The sequence below is a fragment of the Alosa sapidissima genome, chromosome 24 (genome assembly GCF_018492685.1).
Source record: "Alosa sapidissima isolate fAloSap1 chromosome 24, fAloSap1.pri, whole genome shotgun sequence".
NCBI classification, from domain to species: domain Eukaryota; kingdom Metazoa; phylum Chordata; class Actinopteri; order Clupeiformes; family Clupeidae; genus Alosa; species Alosa sapidissima.
In genome coordinates, this window is record NC_055980.1 from 8,677,984 (window position 1) to 8,686,781 (window position 8,798).

The following is an 8,798-nucleotide window of genomic DNA, read 5'->3' on the forward strand; positions in this document are numbered from 1 at the left end:
TCCTACGGAGGCAAACTACTACTGTATGGCCTAATAGTAGATGCATATTTATACTAATATTAAGTATAAATATTATATATTAAATATTATGCTTATACTCTTATAAATATATTATAAGAGTATAAGCAATTTTGCAAGATAACATTTCTATGGTGTCTAAGCCTTGCAGCTTTAGATACCATCTGTTGCTTTAATGTCAATCTTTTTTTGATTTGCTCGCACATCACTCAAATTAAACACACAGACACACGCACAAAGAGAGAGAGTGAAAAAAAAGAGAGATCAAATCCACTGAAACCAGATGTTTATCTCGAGCGATTGCAGCTGATGACGTGAGGGTGAATGACGTCTTAAAGTGTCAAATCCTATTCGTTAATGACGGCAGTGGCTTTTTCCCTGCCTGTCTGGCTGGATCAGGGCAGTTCTCAGCATCCAGGCCAGACCGCCATTCACAATCTCCACTCCTCACCCCTCCCATCACCACTGCACACAAACACACTACCAGTCTCCAGCACTTAAAAATGCTCAGGGACAACTCCATGTATCAACAATATGGCAAGTTCCAAAACAAGTGCAGTAGACACAGTGACCTTGTGTTGATGTTGGAGTGCAGCTTGTGCTTTAGTTTGTATTTGGTTGCATTAGCGTACAGTGTAGAACAGTCCACTGTAGAATGGTACTGAGGAAAGTGAAGTCTTGGTTAAGTCATTTGCCATCAATTTGATGTGCCATCATTTGATTTGCACAAATTGGAGGGCCTTTGGGCTTCTCAGCATTTGTTGTGGTGTATATGGGACCCAAGGTGTGTGTATGTCTGTGTACTGTATGTACATGCCAGCTGACAGCTCAGGCATGGGGCACAGGAAGTTTGTGGCGTTGGAGCCTGCTGGGCCGTGTCTAAGCCTGTCAGCGGCTCTCGTCAGCGTGAACTCAAACACCCCACGGTGCGCGTGAGTGCTGACACATCAATCACCTGCCACACAAACAACCGTATGACTTTCTCTTTTTTTTTCATAACGTGCCGTATCACGGTGATGTATGGCACGTGTCCGAGAGAACCTCAGCAGGAAAAAAAATTGCAAGAGCGAGCTCATGTACGTCTCCATCTATTGCCAGGCAAAAGCCATTTTCCTCCCACCAAGAGCGAATGCACAAATGAGCCTGTTAATAAACAATGCAGATAGTAAATAGCCCCTGATCCGCCTTAGCTCAGAGTGCAGGTGTAATGAGTTCAACTCAGTCATGCTTCTCTCTCTTGCGCTCTTGTAATTTGCTGATATAAATTGAAATGTCCCTCTATTTTTCCCTTGTGTGCTGAGGGGGAAGAAATGGTGCTTTGTTAGGCCTACAACCATCATTGTCTGAGCATGGTTATAAGTTTAGATCCGTATTCTATTTGATCAACTCATGACAAGTACATTAATACGGTTTTGTGTACTTTATTGTGAAAGACTGTCATTGAAAATGCCAGTTACTGACGTTCTTCCAAGGAATAATGTCAGGAAAAAAGAAACCACCACTCGCTTGTGAACTTTGAATGATCAGTGCATTTTATTTCCATCACAGTACAAAAATAAATAAAAATAAGCAGAAATTAACTGAAAATTTCAATTACAGCAACAGCTTTTTTGTCTTTTTTTGAAAGAACAGTTGTAAATTGTAACAGCTTGGCACCCCTCCCAACCTCCAATCCAAATCTAGCCCAATACTGTTCAGATTTCTTCAATTGAGAGAGACTCTCCCTCTCTTAATTTATCAAATAAGAAAAAAATAATGCACACACACACACACACACACACACTGCTCTATCTTTTACACAAAAGAAAACTTCACTCACACACACATGCAATCGTGGAGAGTTTCTCCCATTGTAAGATCTTTTCATAACACTGTTTCTTTTCATTTTTTGTCATCATCTACAAATAAGTATGCAACAAGATACAGAAAAGATGAATCTTGACAGAATTGTTCTCTTGTTATCTATTCTCTCTTTTTTGTCTTTTTTTTTCAAAGTTTCTTTTTTATTTTCATAGAAGTCATTAAACTACTCAGTGATGCAAGTGAAAAAATGGCACATTATTGTGAGTCAAGGGGACAGCCGATCGTTTTTGCAAGTGGCAAAGGAGATGGCTGACTCCCCAACCTTCAGCAGCCAGAGTCCACCTTCCCCAGCTCCTACCCTCTCCATCTTAACAGTACCCCACCTCCCACCCCAAATCACCCCCCGAAAATCTCCATTATGTTCTCCATTCAGCAAAGCTCCCTGCTGAATCCCCAAAATGTAATAAAAACATTAATCAAGTAAGACCCTACCCTCGTAACCCCGTCATGGCACGTCATTGAAACATGGGCGTGATGCCTACCTCTTGTCCTCTACCCCGCTATCACCACCACCATTACAAACACATTCAGCCTTCCTATCCTCCTTTCAGCTAAATAAAAGTAACCCATACAAGACATCATCCATTTCTCTATACCAGTATCCAGGGACATCTGTCATTGTTTGCTAAAGAAGCCTTTTGTCAGGATGGAGACAGCATACAGAGGAAAGAGAGAAAAAAGGAAGTGACTAAATGATAATGTCTGCTTATAAGACTTTGTTTGTTTTTATCTCTAGAAAGAAAACTGAGACACACGACTACAGAAAGAAAGCATGCGCTAACTGACCTCTGCTGAGATGGTAGAAGAAGAAAGCGGGCAACTAAATCAATTTGCTTTATATGTTGTTTTTTATTTTATTTTCTTTAAGATGTTCCTGACAGTAAAATCCAGTGTGCTCTTTTCTTTTTTTTTTTGAAAAATCAAAAAGAAAGCAATTCTTTTTTTTTCCAGATAACTATGCCATAAGCACAACCGTTGGAAAAATTATTTCCAGCCTGGTCTGCCATTTCACCACTCTAGCCCAGAGAACAGCACTAAGATCTGGCACCGTCACCCAACAACTTCATCCTGGATCACTTGTATCCTGACCCACCTAACATTCGACTTGACTCAGATCACACATTTTTCATTTGCCAGAAACAAGTCGGGTCCGATTTAAAAATATCTCTGCTTATCTCTACAGGCTTCAGCAAGACTGCCCCTGAAACTCACTCCAGCTTCATCTCATCTCATCTCCCTCCCCCAAAAGCACATTATGGCTGAAGACCCTGTCATCTCCAATATTTGTCTTCTCTTTCGGGCATAGTGATTAATATTGCATCTGCTATCTTTGTTTTCCCCATATCTGACTGACTGACTGACATTGATAGAGAGACACAGTCTTTGGGTAATTGCTTTCGCCTTGTCACTGATATGTTGAACATGTCCGAAACTGTCCTAATGCTGTGACCTTATTAATAAAGATCTGTGTTGTGCAGTTTAGACTTTCTTTTTTTATCCTTATTGAGTCCGGGCTTTAACGACTATTGTGATTTATTTTCTGCCCTGCATGTGACTCTGGCGCTGTTCAGATTTGACATTGGTCTCGGTCTAAGCTCGCAGATCTAATATCCTCCGCTAAATCCTTGCAACTCATTTCACCATCAACCAGAATCTTCATTCCGCACCAAAGATAATCCCACCAGGTATAGTACAGAGAGCAACCTCAATCATTTCCAACAAGGTTGTAGATTAGAATATCATCACTTCTGTTTGTCTTTTTTACAATAATCCCATCCATGTGTCAAGAGAATAAATAAATAAATAGCAATAAATTAAGTTTCAATAAATATTCATTATTAATAATAATGATTCATCCCTTTCAGCAATCACAGCCTTTGGTGTGCTCATAAGACCAACAAGATGTTCATCAAAGGTTTGGCACACGTTCCCAATTTAAACATTGAACGCCTGTTACAGTGTGGACTCCTAGGAGAAGACACAACACTACAAAAAGAATGGAAAATCCCATGAAAAACAGTAGCTCGTTTTAGCAAGCATAGCTAAATAAACTAATTCTGCTATTTTTTTTTTGTTGTTCATAGCATTCTCTAGACGCAGATGCAGTTGGATTACAAATTCAAGGATAAGAGAATAAGTAAAGAAATGTCGTCCCTCCAAAAACACCATAAAAATGCATGGCACACGTGCATTTGGTTACATTTCTAAGTAAAAAAAAAAAGAAACTATTTTTTGTTTGTTTTCCTCTAAGCAAATCAGTTGGCAACTCTCCATCAAATGTGATCCTGACAGAGACCAAACATTTCTTTTCCTTTTTTTCCCCTTTCCCCCTGCAGATAAAAATAAAGTAGGTCTTTCTCAACACACTGCGTGTGCCCGCTAGGAAACCAATCTCCTGCCAGAGTCCATCAGCTGATCATTCCTCAGACACTGCATACAGTTCCATTCATTTCTCATCCGTTACAGATACAGGTGATATCTACACAAGTAGCCATCTCCAAGCTACAGACTCAGTCAGATAGATACACACACAGACACACATTGCAGTGAAGCGATGTGTGTGTGTGTGTGTGTGCGTGGCCAGCATTACGCAGGACAGGTTCGGCTGAGGTGTCCTTAGGACCCTGGATTGCAGCTTTGTCCAGTGGCCCTTGAAAGGCCAGGGAAGGGGCTGTTCGCTTTAAAAGAGTCTCCCACACCAGGCAGTGCACATCTCCCATAGTCAGCAGGTGGCTGGTAAGACAGCAGCCGCCACCCTACCACATTCATTGCTGTAGATTTTGTTTTCCCCATTTCTAGTGTCTGTTTTTGTTTCTTTTTAGTTGTTTCGTTTAAGTTTTTCTTGCGATGTTTGTTTGTTGGTAGTCGTCTTTTTTTGGTGATGGTGGTCTCTTGCTTTTTTGTCAGTGTCTTTTTTTGTTTCCAGTGTTTGTTCATAATAATGGATACATAAGTGTCTGGTGTTTGTTCAGGTGCAATTCCAAATCCTGTCTTTCCCCAGTTCAGATGGCATTCAGATATCTTTTCTAATATTGAATTAAACTGTGATTTAAAGTGAGCTTTCTGGAAAGATTTGGAAAACCTATCAGTGCAACTTTTGATTTCTTCCTTCACATACAGTACAAATCTACAGCTATAATCAAATTTCTAGTAGGCCTATGAGTAGTCAAACTTACTTAGTAGTTCTATTTTTACACATATCTCTGAAAATGGTTTCTTCTGAAACATCAGCCAGTATAATTCTCATCCACCCACCCTACACCGACGTACTTCTGAGAAGCCCTTTGGATCCCTCCACCTCCGCCCCCTTCCTTACTGAACAAACACCAGACAGCTATGCTCCACTCACTGCCCCTTGGTCAGCCCCTGGGTAGCGCCCTCCCTCACCGGTCCAGCCCGATGAGCAGGCGACTCCTCTCCTCCTCCTTCTGGCTCTCGTTCTTGAGATCGGCGAACACCTGCGTGAAGTAGTGTGGGTCGGAGTTGATCTGCAGCATCTTGGCACTCATCAGGTTGATGATGGACAGGCAGCGGTCCCAGAAGGTCTCCTTGGAGCTCTCCACCAGGAAGGGCTTGAGCGGGTATGAGATCTCGTTGCCCATGTACGAGTAGGACAGGTAGAGGCAGGTGAGGAGCACGGCCTGGAGCTCGTGCTCGGTGGCCACCTCCGAGGAGACCACATCGCGGCACAGCATGTAAACGAACACCACGTTGGCGGGCGTGATAAAGCCCTGGTCCTGCCACCCCTGGAGGAGCAGGGAGCGGTCAACGCTGCGCAGCCACAGGACCGGGTCAGTAGGGGACAGGTGTTTGAGCCGGTAGCACCGCCGGCACAGGAACTCTCCCAGGCAGCGGAGGAGTTCGCTGGTGGAGGCCTGCACGATCACCCGCTTAGGCGTGCCGGACGCCGCGTTAGAGTTAGACAGCGGCGCCTTCTTTACCGACGACACGGCATTATTGGCGTTCTTGGTGGGGCTACCCTGGTCCTGGGCAAAGGTGGAGAGGTTGGCACATGACTGCGACTTCTTCAGGTTCTCGTTGTTGAGGTGCGTGACATTGTTCTGGTAGGCGGCGTTGGGCTGCACCTTCTTGGAGCCCTTCTTCTTGGCCGAGACGGCCACGATGCGTTTCCATGGCAGCACGTTGATGAGCGAGTTGCGCTTCAGGTTCTTGTCTTTGGCGTTCTTGCTGTTCTGCACGGCCGTGTAGTGGCCCACCGTGGCCGGGCCATCCTCAAAGAGCGCCGCCTTGCGGTAGCTGGGCGAGAGCGACAGCACGGTTCCCATGGTGCCAGTGGGGTCGTGGGCCTCTGGGCTCTCTCAGGAGGCGATGAAGTCGACAGCAGAGGATAGCCTGGGATTGGAAAGTGAGGGTCTTGACCTCACTTCTTCAGAGCGCGGAAGCCCCGGGCTACCAGACGGAATTTATCTTAGGCATCCACGTCGGGGAGGAGTTTGGAGCTCCAGAGGGGTGGCTTTGTTATGGTGGAGCAGGCTTGCCTCACTAGTGGATGCAGCAACACTCTCTCGCTCTCTGTCTCTCTTGTTTCTCTGTCCTGCTTGCTCGTCCACTGTTTAACCTCAGTAGGATCTGTAAAACAATTGAAACAATTACCTGAGTATTCACAATGATTAAAGTCACAACACTTCAAAAAACTGATTGATCACCTTGACCTAAAGATAAGGTGCAAATGACTCAGATTCTGGCATAGTCAAACAATGCCAAAATCCCCTTATGTACAAATAAATAGGATTATCATTATCAGTAAGGGAGATCACTCTTCTTGGGTGTCAATAGCCCATCTTTAACAGTGGTTTAAATAAAAATGTTGATTTCACTCAAAAGATTACATGGTTTTGGCAATTCACCCAATCTTATCATCGAATATCTTAGCATACTAAACCAGATGAGAGGGTTGATACATAAATGAAATGGTCTAAAACAAACCATCTCTTCCAGTCTGTTTTTATATTGATGTTTTAGGCTAGGCTACATCAAAACAGTTCCCTGCCTATCAAAGGATTCAAAGGAGATGCCTCACCGATCCCTGCAAAATTCCCTCCCCAATCTTAATGAATTTGTCCTTGCACAAAACGCCTGATCGAAAACCTTGTTGGATAAATTATATATGCTACCAACCAAATAGCCCACCGCAACTACAACAAATTGGTAGCACAGAATTTTGCACTACAGCCTACATAACTAAAAATAGACTGTTACAGTAGGAATATGGGACACCACCGGGGCTGATGTTAATTCAAAAATGGTAGCACTAAAGCTATAAGATTGTATCACTGTCAGACCACCTTATAATGACTTGCATTGATACAATGAATATATGTTTCAATACAATAGCATCCAAATATAGATTAAACAAACCACTCGCCACCATCTCCAGAAATATTCTAAGCTTTAAAATGGAAGCCTATGAGCGTAAACATCTGCGTGAACGTCGTCTTGTTATGACCGAGGCATGCAGGAACGCCATCATCTACTCAGTATAGTGCCATGCTAATCATGTTTTTACGTCTACAATATGTTTTAAGATAAAGTATTCGTTGATGAGTCATCTGATCACAGCAAAAAGTTCAGGGAAATGTCATGCTGTTTATTTTAAAGAAAGACCTCGCTTGATGAAGTGCATTGACCACAATACCAACTCTGCAGCATATTTATTGTAGACTAGAGTGCAAGTGCCGGCTCTTTATATGTGTTTTCTCATTTCGAAAACGATCTACTGGCCTGAATCTGTGCGCCGTTATTGGTGGTGCTGCGTTTGTTTATGTGGCGACTGTCCACGGTACTGAAAAGTAGCGCATGGTTAACTATGGCGATGGAATTCCCCATGAAAATAGACGCATATTTTCATTCGCCTCTTTCACAGGCTGTTTTCTCGACCAAGGCCTATATTTTTTTCTTTTATTTTGCAATTCCGATTTTGACCCATAAACACATCACAACCTTTTTTTCTTTTTTTTTTTTAAATGCCATAAAGGTAGCCTAGCCAAAATTATTTCAGTTTAATTAGGCCTAGGCTATATGTTCAAGGTCTCAGTGTAGGCTATGGCTACTGTAAGATTATAGGTTAAAAACGCACTTACCAGCAGTTGTTTTTTTCCTCAACGCTTTTATAGACGAATACAAGACACACAATGTCTGCGTCTGAATTGCTTTTTCCTTGTGAAATGAAGCACATCAAGGTGAAACAAAACCGGTCATCTCAAGGAATGTCCTCAATGACAGAAACGTGATTAAAATTCCGATGAAAAGCCTTTAATCAGACGAGTATCCCCACGCCTTGACAGAGCTCTCCGCTGGCTCTCCTGCACTGTGGTGATGTCGAGCTCTCTGTAGGATGGGGATGCTGAGAGCTGTGAAGCTGCGCTATTGGTCCTCGCCAGGGCAGACGCGGATTTGGGTGGTTGTTGTGCACATTCACAAGCTCTGAGCTACCGCAAGGAGCACTGTTGGCCAATGAAACACAGTGATCGAGCGCCTCTCTGTGCTGTCCTTGGTGCTGTTTTGACAGCTCCACCCAGCGACCGTACGCACACCGTCATTAGCGCTTGCTAGCCCAACTGCAATATTAATGGCAGCTTATTTTAGAATAAATGAGTTGCTCAGATAGCGCAGGTACACATCATCAGGGCAGAGCAAAAGCAATACGAGTCCCATAGTCTAAGCCAAGTTGGCCCGAGGCAAAGAAAAGAAGGCTATTCTGGTTTATAAACAGGCTATCCAGCCTAGACCCATTAAGACAGCAGCCAAGCCTATTTTTTAAGTGTTAGGCCTACTGCCTATCCTAAGAAGCTGTTTTGCGAAATAAATGAAAATAAATTAGTTAAATAATGATTTGTTTAAAGACAAATTGCTATGACATCCTGTGATGGGCATCAGTGTATCAATAAAACTACACT

General features: G+C 43.1%; 1 protein-coding gene across 1 annotated transcript; it reads right to left on the minus strand.

Annotated features, from left to right (window-relative positions):
* Positions 1 to 1,529: 1,529 nt before the first annotated feature.
* cdk5r1b (cyclin-dependent kinase 5, regulatory subunit 1b (p35)) lies at positions 1,530 to 8,323 on the minus strand. Its single transcript, XM_042082505.1, has 2 exons — positions 7,983 to 8,323; positions 1,530 to 6,471 (listed from the first exon to the last, which is right to left on the minus strand). The coding sequence occupies exon 2, from the start codon at positions 6,165 to 6,167 to the stop codon at positions 5,265 to 5,267; it is 903 nt and encodes a 300-aa protein (XP_041938439.1). The 5' UTR covers positions 6,168 to 6,471; positions 7,983 to 8,323; the 3' UTR covers positions 1,530 to 5,264.
* Positions 8,324 to 8,798: the final 475 nt, after the last annotated feature.